The 18,302-nt window shown below is 49.0% G+C and overlaps 1 protein-coding gene across 6 annotated transcripts in view; it reads left to right on the top strand.

The window, feature by feature from the left end:
- Positions 1–18,302, top strand: part of KIF16B (kinesin family member 16B) — a 3,050,718-nt gene that overhangs the window by 800,835 nt on the left and 2,231,581 nt on the right. For all 6 annotated transcript variants that reach the window (XM_069608346.1, XM_069608345.1, XM_069608343.1 and 3 more), the window contains one exon: positions 8,805–8,947. In XM_069608346.1, coding sequence (XP_069464447.1) covers positions 8,805–8,947 — 143 coding nt within the window. The remainder of the gene's footprint in view (positions 1–8,804; positions 8,948–18,302) is intronic.

Below are 18,302 nucleotides of genomic sequence, written 5' to 3'. Positions count from 1 at the left end.
CGGCAGACCATCACGTCCACGGTCCCGACCAAGGAGAGTGCTTGTTTACCTTGCCTGCATTCGTCTGCTTCCAGCCTTCTTGTCTCGTGATTCCGTTTCCTTGGGTCCCCAAAACTCCCCCCACCCTGTACTTCCCCCCCCACAACTGGGAGCATCTGTCGCCCAAACATTAAACTTATAACTTGGTGAACTGCAACTTCCTCGGGATGATCCGAACTCGGGTGGTAACCACTGCGGGATCACCCGGACTGCGCTTGGGACTGCGGTGCCTAGACGGTGGCGGCCGCAATAGTGTAGTTGCCGTGGTATCCCGTGGCGAGTTCAGTTCTGTGGTGCCCAGACCTCATCCGTTCCCTGTGGTATTTTTGGTGGAACGCTGGCGCAATTCGGTTTCCGAGACTGTCTGAGTGAGGGGTGGCGAGTTCTGCCCAGGTCCGGGTTTGCGAACAGACGGTCCAGAGGGCGGGCGTCGGGCCGCAGGCCCATTGAGGATCTGCGTTTCAAGCCAGTCCCATGCTTCTTTGGGGTTGTGAAATAGGTGGGTTGTGCCCTGGTGGTGGACCTTGAGCATCGCCGGGAAGAAGAGAGCGAACTTGATTGATAAGGAGTGGAGTTTCTTCTTGACAGAATCAGACGATTGGCGGGCCTTTTGGACCTCTTTAGTATAGTCCGGGTAGAACCCCACTTTGTAGCCGTTGTATGTGATTGGACCGGAGGACCGTGCCATCTGCAGGATAGCGTCTCGGTCCCGATAGTTGAGGAGACTTGCAATTATTGTTCTGGGTGGGGCTCCTGGGGCAGGTCGCCCAGTGGGTACCCTGTGTGCTCTTTCGATAGAGAAGAATTTCGACAGATTCCTGGGGGCGAAGATGTGGGTCAGCCAGTCTTCTTAGAAAAGTTCGACACTGGGGCCTTCCTCTTTCTCCGGGATCCCAAGAATCCTGAGGTTATTGCGACGTGCCCTGCCCTCACTGTCTTCGGCTCGGTATTCAAGTTGGTTGACTTTTTGGGCAATTATGGCAAGTTGTTGCTCCAACTGGCGGACGTTATCTTCTGTGTCCGACACTCTTTGTTCCGCTTCTCCGACCCTGGACGATAAATTGCGGAGATCTTGGCGTAGGAGAGATACTTCCGTGGAGACTCCGCCTATTTTGAGTTCCAGCGATGTTCTCGAGTCCCCAATTGCCTTCATTACGTCATTCAAGGAGAGTTGGGGGTCCTGAGTTTCTTCGCTGTTGCCTGGTTCCACCAGGCTTTGTGTCTCCTGACACGAGGGGGCCTCCACTGTGTAGAGGTCCATTTTACTCTGCAGGGTCTGCCGCTTGGCCTTGTCTTTGCCCATGTCCAGGGCAGTAATTTGTGTGAGGATTTAGGTCCGGGTGGATCGTGTGGATGCCCCTCAGGGATTGTCGTGGAGGCCAAGTTGGGGTGGGCTTGTCGGGCGTCTATCTTTTGCCCCTCTGTCCTTGATCCTGAGCCCCGGTGGTGCTATGTAGGTTGCTGAGAGCCAGTCCCCTGTTCCGGCTGGTCCGGTGTGCTTGATGGAGGGTCCGGAGTTTACTGGGGGCGGGGGTGTCTGTAGTTCACAGTGCGTGATCCCTCCAGGAGTTATTCCCCCTTTGTGGGGTGTACGTCCAGTGGTTTATGCCTGTGGGGCGATATGGGCCTTTGCTCCCTCAGCAATCACGCCCCGAGGACAGTCAGTCCGCTAGGCTTTTGGGCAGTAGGTGCTTATTGGGGAGGGGGGGTGCCTTCAGTCCCCGCTGCTCCCCACTGTTATCTTGGAGTGTGCCGCCTCCCTCATGCGGGTCTCTGTCCCGCAATTCGCCGGATTAGGGGGGGGAGAGGTTGCCCGTATCCTGCTGTTGCTGCTGGGGGAGTGCGGCACCGCGTTGCCTGTGCCTGTGTCGCCGCTCCACTCCAGGTGCTGCCGTCTCGCTGATGGGGGGGGGGGGGGGGGAAGGAGGGCGGAGGGGCTCCAGCTCCGCACCTCTTCTCAATTGGTGTGGCCCAGTCCGGCAAGTGTTCTTCCTCCGGGAATGGGGAGCGCGCTCAGCCCCCGTATGCCGGCTCCTCCGCAGGCGTATCTGCCGTGCCGCCGCGGGACACTGTCCAATTGTTCGCGGGGTTGGCAGGGGAGGCTGCACGTACCTTGTGATGTCGCCGCACTGTCCCCAGGCTTCTCTCTTTCCCCACTGCGTCCCGGCCACAGGTGTCGCAGTCTCGCCGCTCGGGGGTGGGAGGAGCCTGTTCTGGTACCTCCGAGAGGCCGCCACGTGCTGCCAGCTCCCAGCCGCCAGGGGATCAAATCGCGATGGCCGCAGGCGCGGGATGCCAGCCGCGGTCGTGCCGCGATTCGGTGCCGCTTCTGGCCGCGCCACCTCTGGATTCCAACTGGGGGGGGAGAGGATGTCCCTTTCCCCCACGGTAGTCCGCAGGCGTGTTCTCGCTGATCGTGGTCCGAGCGTGGTTCGCTCCCCGGGGGGGGCCAAGGCCGCGGTCGCTCGAGGGGGGAGGGGCGGAGCGGCCGCTCACGTCGGTCCGGCAATGGCGGCAAGACTCACGCCGACTGACTCCGGGGCGTTTCTCGTGATCCCGGGTCCGATTCTGCCCCAGGTTGCAGGGTTCGCCGCCTGGTTGGATCCGCTGTCTGTGTTGCCCGAGGTCGGGTGTTTTTAAGCAATTACGGGCTTTTTTCCAGGATATGTTGTCGCGGCCACCGGCAGCTGATGTCTTTAGCTCCTCATGCGCGGCTCGCGCATGCGCAGTCCGTCCCGTTTTTCTTGATTTGATATTATTGATTCGACTTCATCATTGTCGAGGGAAACTCTCGCTAATCTTCGTTTTCCAGGAGTGTTGCTGGGATTTTGATGATTTAAAGATTCAGAGCGAGATAAAGCGTAATTTTGTTGCCAAATTCTTTTTGCATGAATTGCTTTGATCTTCTGTTGTGTTGGAATTGCCTCCTCTTTATCTTTGAAGTTTTGATCAGAATGGTTCAGGGAAGATGTTGTTCTGAATATATAGGGTGGGAATTCCTTTGCTTTCTCAGTTTTGGTTTTTACTTTTGTCTCATGTGGCTGTCTTTTTTTTTGTGATGGTTTTTCTGACTCGAGTGGAGATCTGAACTGTTCCAGTAGGCCGTCCTTAGGTTCTGGATTTTCATTGTTTATTGTAGAGTTGAAATTCATAATGCTTGGTGATCAGTGTTCTTTAGAAAAATAGTCTGTTATGGGGATGTTTTGATGTTTGCATTCATCTATCTTTCGATCAAAACCAGGAATATCTGCTTCCTGTTTATTGGCACGCAAGAGCTGTTTGCACATTGAGGTCGGTGTGGGTTGTTGTGTTTCATATGAAGAGCTGGGTGTCTCAGGCTCAGTATGGTTGTGAGGGGATTTTCCTATTTCGATTGCTGGTTGTAGTCTGGCGCGGTGCCTTGTAAGTGGGCCTGTTGAGGCAACCATAGTGAATCAATTTGAGGAGAGTAGTTAGAAATAAGTTTGATTGTGTCTCTTTAAAGTATTGAAGAAGGGGGTGTTCTTGTTCAGACGTGATCAGCAAATTTTGAAATTTTCGGGTCAAAGGCAAATTGGCCACAGGCCCCGATTTTCAATTTGTGTTCCAAAGGCCAGGTTCCAGGAAGCGGTTTTAGTCTATGCAGTTCAGATATAGGGTTGAGTTGTGTCACTTTGGGGTGCTGAAGAGCTGGAAGATTTGTTTATTAGGTTTTACAAACATTGAAGTTATCGGATCAAAGGCAAGTTGCCCGCAGTCTCCGATTTTCAATTTGTGTTCAAAATTTCAATTTTCCAGAATACAAATCTTGAGATCTGAGCAGAATTGTCTGTTTCGACTTGTTCCAGTGTAAACAGTACAATAGGGTTTGTTAGCTAGGATTGGGCTAAGTGGGTCAAAGGCAAGTGGCCCGCAGTCCCCACTTTAACGTGTTGATATCCGGCAGAGGGATCAAGAATAGTTGGAATTCTGGGTGGATAGAAGGGATACCTGTTTCCGTTTGAATCATGAGCGCTTTGGTGGATTGTGTTGGTTGTGGCAGGTTTAGGTTCACTGGGGGCAGCTTAAAAGTTGAAGGACTGTGATTGTTAGCAGCAGAATGTGAAATAATGAAGTGGCGTCCCTTGAAATTTGGTCAGTTGCTTACCTTGGACTCTCTTGGACAGCCTGCCATCAGCTGTCTACTCTTGAGGCGGTTAGCGTCCAGCAAAACAGCAAAAACAGCAGACTGCAGACGCCCTTCACTCACGACGGGCTTAACGCTGCAAGGGCGAGTCTGCTTTGATTTTACTTCACTTCCTGGTGTGGGCGGAGCTTGTGTTCCCACGGCAGCAGAAAATCGTACAACGCGTACAGTGATAAGTGGATTCTCCGGTCACGGCACATAGAATGCAGCACTCTACTCCTCTAATCCAGAGAAATCTGAGGCCTTCAGGCAGAAGATGTTGGATATCTTAGTCAAGGCACCGGCAGCTCCAGTCCAACACCAGCAGTTTCTTCCTCAGTGCCAGTGGACCACATCCAGGTGCCAACGGCTTGGACTTTGTCAAGTCAATGCATCCCTCTGTTGTCGGATGAGCTGGCAGGGACCCCAGAGGCATACAAGATAGGATCCCATCCAAAGGTTGAACCATTCAGTCATCGGACATCAGTCCCTCCTTACACAATGCCACTGGTGCCAACTGACCTAGACGATGCCAGAGTCACTGCAGAAGTTGATCTGCCCCCCAGAAACGCATGCATGTCACATTTGGAGGACATTTATGACGAGGAAGGAGATACCGTCTCCTTCAGACGGGAACCCCCCTCCATCCAAGAGAGGTCAGAGACTTGCCAGAGGAGTTTTATGAGGAACATGGGGGCCTGGTAGATCTTGCAGCTGACTTGCAGGAGGCAAGTGACCTGCACCTCTGCCAGAGGTCAATATGATCCCTGTTCCTACCCTGCGCAAACCCCATGCCTCTTTTTATTGCCTGATGGCCGAGGTGGTCGACACCGGTGGTCAGTCATAATTTCGACAGTAAAAATGTCAACAGTCACAATTTCGAAAAATAAATGTCGAAAAAAATAATGTCGACAAACAATGTCGACATTTTTTCAATATTTTTTCGAAATTTTCTATTTATTGTATAAATAAATAAATATATATATAACTAAAATGTGTTGAGTATGAGGGGTGAGAGGGTGGTGGGGGGGTGGCAGGGGGTGTTGGGTGAGGGGGGTTGGGGGGGACACCCCCATAGTAAATGATACTCTTTTTATTTATTTAATTATTGAATGAATAAATAAATAAATATATAATTACTATGTGTTGGGAATGAGGGGTGAGAGGGTGGTGGGGGGGGTGGCAGTGGGGTGTTGGGTGAGGGGGGGTTGGGGGGGGACCCCCCATAGTAAATGATACTCTTTTTGTTTATTTATTGAATAAATAAATAAATATATAATTAGAATGTGTTGAGTATGAGGGGTGAGACGGTGGTGGGGGGGGGGTGGCAGGGGGGTGTTGGGTGAGGTGTTGATAGTTCTAATTGACATTTCTTTTTCTAAAAAATGACTTTTTACATTATATGTATAGGATGTCGACATTGTTTTCTACATTTTTTTTCGACATTTTTGTTTGTCGACATTTTTTTTCACCATTATGACTATAAACCGTCGACACCTTAGGGTTGTCTGCCCCTAAGGCGCAGTACGAGCTGTATGAAGGTCCAAAGGAGGAGACACTATTGCCATTCCATCAGTCAGTAGAGGGGCCAGTTCTTGAACTCTGGGCCAAACCGGCCTCAGAACTCGCTGTTGACTGGGACCTGGCTAATAAGCAAAAGCTGGCCTTTTTGGACCCGATGTTCCTCTCCGCCCATGCATTGCCGGAGCGTTTGGTGGTTGAGGCTGCTACTGAAAACGTGAAGACCACATACTTGTCATCTTTTCCCTCTAACGGGGAGAGCAAGAGACTACATGCATGGGGAAGGAACTTTTTCGGGTCTTCGATCCTGGGTCTCAGTTGTGTGACCGTCTCCTGTTCCCTGACAAAGTACTCCTTCGGGCTGTTGTCCATCATTTCGGAGGCGGTAGAGCACATCCCTAAGAGTGAGATGTTAGATGGATTTAAGACTTTGATTTGGGACAGCAAAGAAGTCACTTGCCAGATGCTTCAGTCAGATCTGGATACTGCAGACTGTGTAGCAAGGACCATGGATACCAGCACACTATTTTGGAGATTTTCTTGGCTCAGGTCATCAGGTTTTGCACCAGATGTTCAAGAAAAACTTCTGGGTATGACTTTTGATGGCTTGAAACTGTTCGACAATAAGGCGGAGTCCTTGCAAAAATGTCATGCCTCAAAAGTGACAGTAAAATCGCTGGGTCGAGCATTCCACCGGCCATCTTGCCCTGAGAGGAAAAGATGAGGCCTACACAGCCAAACAAGGGCAGTGTCGATGTTGCAGGGGTAGAGGCAGGGGTGTGGCCAGAGGAGGTACATCTAGTATCACTGTGCCTCTCTGAAGTGTACTTCACCCGCCATAGGAGGCAGGATATCCCAGTTTGGAAAGGAATGGATGCTTACATCTTATTCTCCAGGGATACTGCCTCCTTTTTGCTCTTTGCTTTCCCGACTATCTCCCGGGCAACTGCTCCTTGCCTCCAGACCCCTCCTGCTAGATGAGATCTGCCAACTTCTGGCAAAAGTGGCCATAAAGCGTGAACCATGCTTGGAATGAGGTAGGGGTTGGTATTCAACCTATTGTCTGGTGCAAAGAATGTCCGGGGTCTAAGACCCATCCTGGATCTGCAACTACTGAACTTGTACTTAACCAAGGGCACGTTCAACATGGTCACTCTGTCCCAGATACTTCAGTCCCTGTACCTAGACGATTGGCTGCTCTCCCTGAATCTCCAAGGTGCTTACTTCAATGTGACAATCCATAGGAGACACAGGAAGTACCTGAGATTCAAGGTGGACCGATTGGATCTGTGTGATTACTGCAAATTTGAATTACTGAATTCGAAAATGTCGAATTTTGTTTATTCTTTTCATGCAATTATATGCAGGGGAGACCCACCCCAGCAGCCTCATACTCCCCTCACATATTTTAATACCCTAACCCACCCTCCACAAATAATTGTTGCAAAATTCCCAGGGAAATCTTCAACATTTTTGCATCTGCAGTAATGTGGTGATACTGGAGAAATTCACTACCAGTTCATGGTCCTGTCGTTCAGCCTTTCTTGTGCACCCGGGGTTTTCACCAAGCATTCACGCATTTTGACTATCTGGATGACTGGCTCCTCCCAGCCTGTTCCCTAGACATGGCAATGGCACACCTGTACCGGATGTGCAGCCTATTGCACAGCTTGTGCTTCTCGCTGAACTTCAGGTAGTCTCAAGTTTTGCCATCCCAGTTCCTTCGATTCTTCAGAGCAGACTTGGACAGAGTGGTGAACATCTCAAAGATGGTCCAAGTCTTCCAACCTTAGGAGAAGGTTCCAGTCTCTGCTTTTCTGTGTTTGCTTGGTATTATGGCCGCCTGCTTCCTTGTGGTGCCAGAAGCCCGGCTACACATGAGGTCACTGCAGTGGTTTCTGAGTTCAGTGGTCTCCGTTTCAGGGACAGATATTGGTTCTTCTTCAGGTCTTGGTGACAGTGTCCGGAGACATTCAATAGTGGTCCCTGAAGAACAACCTTCTGAGAGGGGAGTTGTTTTGGCAACCTTTGCCCCTAATTGACTCTGGTCATTGGGTGCATGCCTGAAGGCTTGGGCACTCCTCTTCGAGATGTTACTGTGAGCGGGCTGTGGTCCTCATCGGAGTGCCGGGAGCACATACATTTGCTAAAGTTGAGAGCGATAAAGATGGCACTAGTTGCTTTCCTCTCCTATGTGAGAGGCAAGACATTGTTGGTCCTGAAAGACAACACGATAGTCCTAAATTACCTCAACAAACAGGGTGTTATGGGTTGCTGGCCTCCATTCAGGGAAGCAATGAGGTTGTGCTTCTGGGCTCTGCAGAACAGCGTATTTGATGGTAGCTCATCTGACCGGCAAGAAGAACATGTTTGTGGATGCTCTGAGCAGGTAGTCTTTGACTTCCCACGAGTGGGAGCTCTGCCAGGCAGTCTGGTGGAGATTTTCTCCTGTTAGGGTGCTCCTCAGTGGATCACTTCACTTCCAGTGAGAACAGGAATTGAAAGTGTTTCTGCTCCAGGGTATTCTCTCATCCCAGAGCTCTCTGAATGCTTTGACAGTCGAGTGGGACGTTGAAGGAAGTTCACTTTTCTGCTGCCCCGTTGTGCCTGTATGGGTAAGAATCACTCACTGAAAACGTTCCAAGTGTAAGAAACAAGGAGATGGTAGGGAGTGGGTTTGATACGTGCTGTGGCACCCAGAAATGTCTAATTTTGTAACGGCTTGTTTTACATGCTCATGCACTTTCTTACCAAATTAAATGTTGAGCAATATTCGACTTGCAGAAATATTGATGCAAATGTTTCTGAAGGCACACGCTACCACTTATTGGAGTCATTGATTGTGTGGAATGTTTGCGACTAATTTGCAGTCGAGGCTTGCATGAGTCTTTGTGGCCTGCTGATTTATCAAATATAAAAATGAACAGCATCTTTTGGTATGTGCATCTCTGTTTGTATTGTTTGTCATTCTGTTGGCTACATGTGTAGGCTGATTTGCGGTAATATCCAAATTGCAGTATGTGTGAATGTACGTGCACTAGTATATTGAGAGAGATAGCGCATGTTTGCTTTCACTGATTTTCTTTCCGTTGTTTTACAGACCTGTCTAAGCATTTAGTGCAGAACTATGGGGATGTGGAAGAGCTTATGGATGCAGGGAACATCAATCGCACCACGGCTGCGACTGGGATGAATGACGTCAGCAGTCGGTCGCATGCCATTTTTACAATCAACTTCACTCAGGTAGACATGAGACAAGTGGATTTATATCTCCTTTGCATGACAGTTTTCTTGCTAATTGAAATGCGCAGCTGCCAATCCAGAGCCCTCTGAGAACTTACTATTGATTCTTTCATTAAGAGACCCGCAAGGTGAAGAAGCAACAAGTGCTGCTTTGCATTAATTAGAACTGCACACATGTTGCACGTTTGCATTTCTAATCACAGTGTTTTGGAGTTTTCGAAAAGTTTGATTTTTAAAGGGTAAACTTCTGCAACCCAGCATGAGATTCTTTTTAGAAATTGTTCTGCCATCCTCTACGATTGCTCCTACTTTAATGCTTTCTTTATTTGATTTTTTGTATCTTTCATGTACCGATATTAAAATGTGTTTTGATGCTAAGCTTTAATAAATAATGTTGTGCATTTAGTTTGTAAAGGTATGTATCTGTATTGATTTGTTTATTCCCATGAAGCAGAACTATGCCGCTATTCATTATGCCTGGTGGTTTCTCCGATACGATCACATACAACCGATTATCAGCCATTATACATATTGAATTGTTTTTCACCATTGCCCCGAAGAAACTCAGAAATGTCATCCTTACATTCAGGATCATTTTTTTGTAGACTCTGCATGTTGCAAAAACGTGCATTGATGTACTTCTTTTAATAGCCAGTTCTTGTTTGGCCGCTGTGCCACTTTTCAATTTGATTAGAAATTGAAGTAGTATTTCTTGGCTTTCTTGCAGAGCTGTGTGGAAACAGCAGTTCTTTATTGAAGAAGCAACAGCTGACTGATTTGATAAGATGTGGATATTGTCTTAATAAACGGTGAAGCCCAATATAAGTGCATGTGAAAGTGGGAAGTTTTCAGCTGCTATTGAAATACCTTGGGAAAATCTGTGTACGGAAGAGGGCAGAAATCCCACCGCATTTGCTAGTTTAGCAATCTTGGTCCCTCTTTGGGACTGAGGCTGGAAGCGCTGTAAAAGTGGGTTTAGAGACTAAGTGAAACAGTTGCGTGCATAGTGTTCTTATGGTGCACTTAGTGACCTGTAACCTGTATAGTACAACAGGAGACAGTGCTTCCGCTGTTTAGGCCCAAGTCCTCTTGCTGTTTAGGCCCAAGTCCTCAGATAACCTCACCTATCTTCTGCTTGTTATAACTTCGACATAATGCATGCACTGCACTCATGTCTAAGATTCCCCATGTAGACACAAGTTAACCTGCTCTACCGTTGGTGTATGTTCTATGAAAAATTGTATCCTTTGCACAATAATAGCCAGTGCTTTAAGTGGCGTAAGAAATTGAGGGGGAGGGGGGTGGCGCTCCTTTGGGGGGCGTGGCTTCCATTGTGGGCGTGGCTTAAAAGTGCACAAATCATAGTAAGGTGTATTTGAGCATTTATATATTTGTTTGCGTACTACTATGGTTTGTGATTTTTCAAGCCTTCTTTTATACACATAGCAATGTTACATATTTCTATGTGTATAAAAGGTGGCTTGTAAGTGCAGAAACCATAGTAAGTTTCGCACACTTGTGTGCTTACCTTACTATGGTTTGTGTACTTTTCAAGCTGCCTTTTATAAACATAGACATTTGTAACATATGTCTATATTTATAAAAGACGGCTTGAAACGTAGGCATCTTTTATAAAGCGTTGAGGACGGACAAAACCCAAGGTGGCTTTGTCCGTCGAATTGTGTACGATTCAAGCAGTCTGTTATAAACAGAAATATTTCCACGTTTATAAAAGATGGCTTAAACGTACACAGTTGAAGGCATCTTTTATAAAGCCTTGCCAACGGAGAAAGGCGCCTCGGGCTCAGTGATCTCTGCTCTGAGCAGAGATCACAGAGCCCGAGGCGTCTTTCACCCTCTGCGAACCCGCGGGCTCCGTGATCTAATCTGGATATTAGATCATGGAGCCCGCGGGTTCGCTGAGGGTCAGTGTCCTGGCGAGGGAAAACTCCTTCTGGCACTTCTGTCAGCTTGCCTGATGTTAAAGTGGCGGGCACATCTCGCGTCGCGGCTGCGGCCGCGGCGGGATAAGGCGTCCTGCCATGGCGTGGTGGGGCTGGGAGGGGGGGCGGCTCAGCCCCACTTTTTGGAGACTGCCGGGGCCTGGCCCCGGCAGGCCCCGGCTCACTTAAAGCACTGAAATAGCTATCCCATAGTCCCAGCCAGCATAGAAAATGGTGAGCAATCCGAGGAGTAATATTTTAAAACATCTGTAGGCCCACAGGTTTCAGACTCCCCTACCTTAAAGGGACAGTGTCAGTTATCATGTGAATTCCTCAAACGCCAGAATGGCTGTTATTTGAGGATATGTGAGACATTGTATCGCTGCTAAAATTCAAACTAACGCTTCCCTGTTCAGTGTCTGAATCTGTTAAGCAGACAGTGATGCCATTTCTATCCAGGCGACAAGTTCTGCTATGTGCCAGGTACTACGTTTGTGTGACCATGGGATCATCTGTACCACCCTGGGCCCATCATCCACTAGTTTAGGGAGGCACCCAGCCTCCATCCTCACCCCACTAGATGTGTCAAGAGTGTGAGAAACCTGAAGGTGTCTCACCTACTAGTTCCCAGGGATCTGTCATCTCGGTGGCCAGGACATGGCCACCGCTGTTGGATCCAGTTCCTGGGGTGGACCACATGGATGGGAGGTCTTCGGGGAGTGGAAGTGGGACGCTGTGGGTTCAGACGTGGTACCCCCTTCTTTGTAACACCTTGTCCCCATCCTACCCCGTAGGATATTTAGAAGCTCTACCCCCCCTTTTCCGACACGAACACTGTCTTACACTGAGACAGACAACAGACTAACACCAGAGCCGTTTACCTGACACGTCCCACCACAAGGATCATGCAGAGTCAGGCGATTGATAATAAACACACACACACACCCACACACCAGACGGCCCTTTACCTTCCCCACAGGGATAAAAGGCAGAGCACGAGAGCACACTATGAGCAAGGCCAAACACACAGACACAGCTATACCGCACTGGCAGTTAAAACGGAGGAGAAAGGCGGCGAGGTCTGGAGGGACGACGAAGGGAGAACTGCCCTTGCCAATTCAGACCCGCAAAGCCTCAGAAAGGAAATCCTAAGACCGGGAGCTACAGCTGGCGTGTGGAAGAACAGATGTCAACTGTTAGGGAGAATTCTCAAAAATTTGCTAATTCCTGTCACCTTAGAGACAGACCCCCAGCAACTTCACTGGACTTTGGTTATGGAGTCTAAACCACTCCATAGGCATCATATTTTCATTTGTGTCACACAGCACCCTCAGTGCAGTGGCACAAGGAAACCTTTTCAGGCGTTCCCAAGGTTTAAATACCTTCTCTGGGATAGACTACTGTTTCCCAGAGTAAGTAAAGTGAAATTGACTTTACTAGTTGTTTAAATTCCTAGACCCAGCACACCCTATTTTACAATAGAGTGCTGGAGGGGTTACTTATTATCTCCTATGTCTAGATACTCATGTAGCAGTCAAATGTTACCCTTTCCTCTCAGAATGGCTGGTGGCAGTGGTTTTATAACGAACTACCATGATTTTACCCAACCGCAAACTATTCGTAGCTCCGATAATGTTTTTCAAGATGGCATCTGAGCCCCCCTCTTTGTTCAAACAGGTCCCGGTCTTCTTTTTGGAAAGGTCCTTCTAGAGTTTCTCTGCGCGCCAAACCAGGTTTGGTCCCTTTGTTCCTTCGCCTTTGGCAGGCTTCAGGAGTGAAGACCGCCTCTAACGCCCGAGGGTCTGGGGTGGGCAGGAAGTGAGGGAGGTGCTGGAAATTCCCTGTGCTTCGTCTCCTAAGAGACCCGAATGCACTCTGCGGTGATTGGCTGACTGTCTGGCAAGGACAGCCACCCTGCTGGGTGAGTGACAGCTAGGCTGGAATTAATGGGAAAGAACTGAAAAAAAAGTGAGTCTCTTGGCTTGGAAGGCAGAGTCGACCACTGGAATGAAAGAACCGAAGACAAGCTTGAAGAGGACGGCTGCTGCAACTCCTGGACTGTTGGTTTGCCCAATGAAGCCCTGCTGCAGGTCCGAATCGCCATGTTCACCTCGACAGAGAAGCCCCTGCAAGGACGACTTCTCCCTTTGAGTTGGTGGGACCAATCAACACAACACTAAGCCACCTGGACACCTATCTCGGAGCTGGTTGCATTTTCCTTAGAGTGCTGCAGGAAACAGTATAACCAGGGAGAGGGACACCAGTTTGTGTGCTTTACTTACAGCTATCGGAATTGAAGTTTGCCAGTTGCAAGCTGTTGACTGTTCAAGTGCAGTGTAGGAGTCCCCCAACGTCCTCCCTCTTGTCCCCATGACTGAGGCCCAGGAACTATCGAAATCTGCAGGAACTGCTAGGAACAGAAGTCATGAGCTGCCTCTTTTTTACTTCACTTGTAAGGTACTGTAAAATAAGACTGAGAGTACTTACCTCTCGCGGTGAAAGTGCTTGAAACATTTGCAACTCACAGGCCTAATAAGCTTGTGACCCAACATATGATACTTCTTGCTACAAACTACTCCTAAAAACTTTCACTATTGAATCGAACTGACTGTTCTGGTGAACTCAAAATATCTACACTGTCTAAGAATAAAATGTAACCCTTTATGTTCTAATAGCCTTTGACTTTTACTCCTCTTGAAAAAGTATTCTGAATCCCAACAATAAGATATTCATGTCCCCAGCACCCTTGTTACTAAAGTGAACTGTGATTGTAGGTTGTGTCTGTGGGCCATCCCAAAAGGGTCTTATCTGATTCAGAAACTTACAGTGTACAGTATTGAAGTTTCTGATGTTTGTTAATCTGCTTAGAATCACATGCTGTGCATAGGTCCGACATCTAGTGGTCACTGCGGAGTATTGCATTTTGTTTTTCGTAGTCGAAAAGGGGACGTCGACAAGGCGTGTCTGTAACACTATCCCTATAGTGACGTGCATTGTACCCACAATCCCTCACGCGTCGAGGTCCCTCAGATTGTTTTTTTCCGCCCAGTTTCTGGTCGCCTTTCGCGGAGCTCCTAGAGAGACATTGCTAATACTTGCCACGGACCTCGGTCCTTTGTTATACTTAATATATTATTAACGATCCCTCCCCTCGACGTTAGCTGTGAAGCTGTTTCTCCGCCGAACAGATTTTCGACGGAGAGGAAGAGCGGAGGAGATCCTTCGGCGCTGCCGAACACGTGGCCTGGCCTCGACGGCCAACATACAGTAGGGAGAGTGGGGGTTCGAACTTTTATCTTCTCTTTGAGAATGTCTTTCTTTCTCCCCTTTCTTTCCCTTGGGGTTGTTATCGCCAGCTATTATTGCCTCAGCTATGGAGAGGACACCTTTTAAGTTCTGCCCACGCTGCAGGGGCAAATATACTTGGAAGGATAAGCACAAGCTCTGTAATCGTTGCTTGCCCCTCGATCACAAAGAGGACAGCTGCGCAGCCTGCAAGCTCTTGAAACCTAGAACCCTTAAGGAACGAAAAGTTAAAAGGTGGGCGGACTACGCGATGTCGAAGTCAGTTTCCTCACCCGCTGCCGCTGTTACTGAAAGTGACGAGGAGGGCGATAACTCGACGTCCGTTACGGAAGTCATGAACCCCCAGAAGGAGCGTTCCCGCTCCTCGACGTCCGTCCCCGGCCCCGACGGGCTCGGCTCACGCCCTGCTTATGGGGATGAACACCCCGGCGACAAGGACGCACATAAACCCCATAATGGCTAAACATACAACCCACGGCTCTTCTTCGTCGAGAACGAAGGATCCATCAGCGCCGAAGGGGACGCAGGGCACTCCGGCGTCTACCGCAGACCGTAAAGGTCTCAAGCCCCACCCGCAAACGCAGCCGCGACCAGCGATTGGGCTTTCATCTAACACGGGCGCTACCCCAAAAACATCCGACGTAACGCTCCATAGAGCGGCCGTCGAGGTACAACGCGCAACGCACACAACGTCGACACCAGAGCCCTCGACTGACACACTCGTTGTCGAGAGCTTAGCGAGAATTGTCTCCGAAGACAAACGTGCGCGGACGACGAAACAAACGTCGAATACCGCGACGAAAAAGCACAAAGGTAGCCAAGAACTGCCCCTTTCATCTAAGGACGCTTCTGAACTACCGGAGGGCTTTTCAGAAGGAGACGGTAACCTCTCGTCGACGTTGTGGGAGCGTTCGAATCGGTTCGAAGGTGAAAACACAGATTTCCCCCCTCTAGACTATTCAGGGGTACCCCATGAGACCCTTGAAAGACTCCATTCTTGCATGGAGAAAATGGAAAGGTTTCTAGGAAACCAAGACCCACCCACTCACAAAAGACAAAGAGAATGGCCCCAGGATGACCCTAGAGTCAAGATTCCTAGGCTGGTTCCCCCTTCCACAGATGTATATGACCTCACTGAGGAGGAGCAATACCTTCAGGAAGATGAGGAGTGTTTGGGTGGGCAAATAGAAGAACTTGAGGAAGAGGGGTTCGAAGAAGATCCTTACACTAATTTCGAAGAGGATACAGCTACATCGCAGCCCTGGCAATCCCCGTCAGTGCAGCCGTGGCAATCCCCATCAGTGCACTCAGACCCTGATGCCTTTCACCCTTCTCCTCTCAAGGATTCACATATTGGGAACTCCTCTCCCATAGATGACCAATCTTCCCTCAATGCACTATTGCGCAAGGCAGCAGCGCATTTTGAGCTTGACACAGGGGAAGCTCTTCCAGACATAGACTTTGTGGAAAGAGTTATTAAAGAAAAAGCCCCTGTTAGCCAGTCTATTCCACTCCTGGCTTCTATTAAGAGAAGAATTTCTCCTTCCCTTTCTAATCCAGCTTTAGTAAGAGGGGTCAACCCTAGAATAGAAAAGCTCTTCAGCCCTTCATCCTCTGACCCTTTATACATCAGAGGACACTCTATTCCGGACTCCCTTGTAGTTACCAACACAAGGAAAAGAGCAGGGGTACCACTATCCACTAGTGAAGCACCACCTGACAAAGAAGGCAAGAAGCTGTACGCACTTGGGAAGAGAATCACGACCTCCGCCGCCTTCTCTACTAGAATTGCTAATAACAACTCCCTATTAGCTAGCTACGCAGATGCACAGTGGAGCAAGCTGCGCAGCGAGGCAGAGGACGCACCTGAACCCCTGCGGTCACGTCTGCTAACTGTAATATCAGAGGGAACACTTGTAAACCAGGGCATCGTTAAGAACTCCCTAGATGCCGCTGAAACTGCTGGCCGATCCCTGGTTCAGGGAATACTTCTCAAACGACACGTTTGGCTACGCAATTCAGGTTTTAAACCCGAAACCCAAGCCTCCATCATAAATAAACCCATAGAACAGACGCATCTGTTTGGGAAGGCAGTTGATGAGGCACTAGAACATGCTAAGAAAGAGTTTGATACCATCAAGACTCTTGATCAAATATCTAGACCCCCTAACAGGCGAGGCTATGGTAATAGACGCTCCTTTCGTGGCCAAAGACAGCAGCAAAACCAACAACAATGTTACTCTGCTACCAACTGGCCCTCTAACCAGGGTAACACCCAGTTCAGTCAAAGAGGCCAACGGCGTGGCAGAGGAAGAGGTCGTGGCTCCAGCCCCAGAGGTTCCACGCCCAATACCAGCAAATGACCCGAAGATTCGGGTCCCCTCCCATGCAACACCGGTCGGGGGCCGCCTAACATCGTTCCTATCAGCATGGGAGGGAATATCGTCAGACCGATGGGTATTATCAACCATAACCCACGGATACTGCATAGAATTCAACGGTTACCCGAAGTACAAACCCCCACGAAACCAACGCAGATCACCGGAGCACCTCACCATTCTTTTACAAGAAGTAAAAGAACTGCTGAAAAAAGAAGCAATAGAACCTGTCCCCCTATCTCAGGTAACAGAAGGTATTTATTCAGTGTACTTCCTGGTACCCAAAAAGGACTTAACCATGCGCCCTGTATTAGATCTGCGCCCAGCGAACAACTTTGTCAAACCACAGAAGTTCCGTATGGTGACCTTGCAGGAAGTAATCCCACTGTTATCACAGGGGGATTACATGACAACGCTAGACATGAAAGATGCATACTTTCATATTTTAATGTTGCCAGCACACAGAAAATACCTCAGGTTCAAGATAGAGAACAAACACTACCAATTCAGAGTACTACCCTTCGGGATAGCTTCTGCTCCAAGAGTATTCACAAAAGTACTGGCAGTAGCAGCGGCCCACCTGCGAAGGCTATCCATCCCAATATACCCTTACCTCGACGACTGGCTCATAACCGGAGATTCTTACGAAACATGCTTCTCCAATACCCAAAAGACCGTAAACCTTTTGTACCAACTGGGCTTCTCCATCAACGAAAAGAAGTCCAGCTTAGAACAATTTTTAGGGGCTCTAATTCAAACAAAGGACGGCCTCGTCTTCCCCTCCAACGAGAGGGTCCAAAACATGCTGTTTCAGATCCCCCATTATGTAACAGGTCGGGAGGTGACGGTACGCAAAGCTATGCGTTTGCTAGGGATGATGGCGTCATGTATTTATTTGGTACCTCACGCGCGTCTGCGCATGCGCCCAATGCAGGAGTGGCTCAACAGCCAGTGGTGTCAGGCCAGCGGACAATGGGACGATCTAGTGGTGGTCTCGCAGGCCTTAGTACTTTCGCTGAGGTGGTGGACAAAAGAAAACCTGCTAATAGGGAAGACTTTTGCCACACCCGCAGTAGAAGCCACTCTAACCACAGACGCATCCCTCACAGGATGGGGGGCTCACCTATCCCATCAGACTGCTCACGGAGCGTGGACTCCGAGCTTAGCATCCAAACATATAAACCTGCTGGAACTTCTAGCAGTGTTCAAGGCACTGAAAGCCTTTCAGAAACACCTGCAAGGAAAGACAGTGATGGTCCTCACAGACAGCACCACAGCCATGTACTACCTCAACAAACAAGGGGGCACTCACTCTCCAGGACTGTCCAAACTGTCCCAGAATATATGGAAGTGGGCTCTCAGACACAACATGTTTCTACTATCGCAACATGTACCAGGGGAACTCAATCTGCTAGCAGACAAGCTCAGCAGAGACTTCCCACTGCCCGAAGAGTACGAATGGCAATTGCACGAAAACATCGTCTTAGACGTCTTCACGCAATTGGGTTTTCCGGAAATAGACCTGTTCGCAACTATGAAAAACTCACAATGCCAAAGTTACGCCTCCAGGTACCCCCAGAACCAATCCAAGGGGAACGGTCTGTCGATTCAATGGTCAGGGAAATTTGTTTACGCCTTTCCCCCTACTCCCCTTCTCAACAAAGTGGTGCACAAGATGCACCAGGAGCAGGTTACCATGATACTAGTGGCCCCAATGTGGGCCCGGCA

The sequence above is a fragment of the Ambystoma mexicanum genome, chromosome 4q, assembly GCF_040938575.1.
Source record: "Ambystoma mexicanum isolate Mex_15411 chromosome 4q, UKY_AmexF1_1, whole genome shotgun sequence".
Classification (NCBI taxonomy): domain Eukaryota; kingdom Metazoa; phylum Chordata; class Amphibia; order Caudata; family Ambystomatidae; genus Ambystoma; species Ambystoma mexicanum.
Note: the sequence above shows the minus strand (reverse complement) of the source record. Positions and strands in the feature narration are given on the sequence as shown.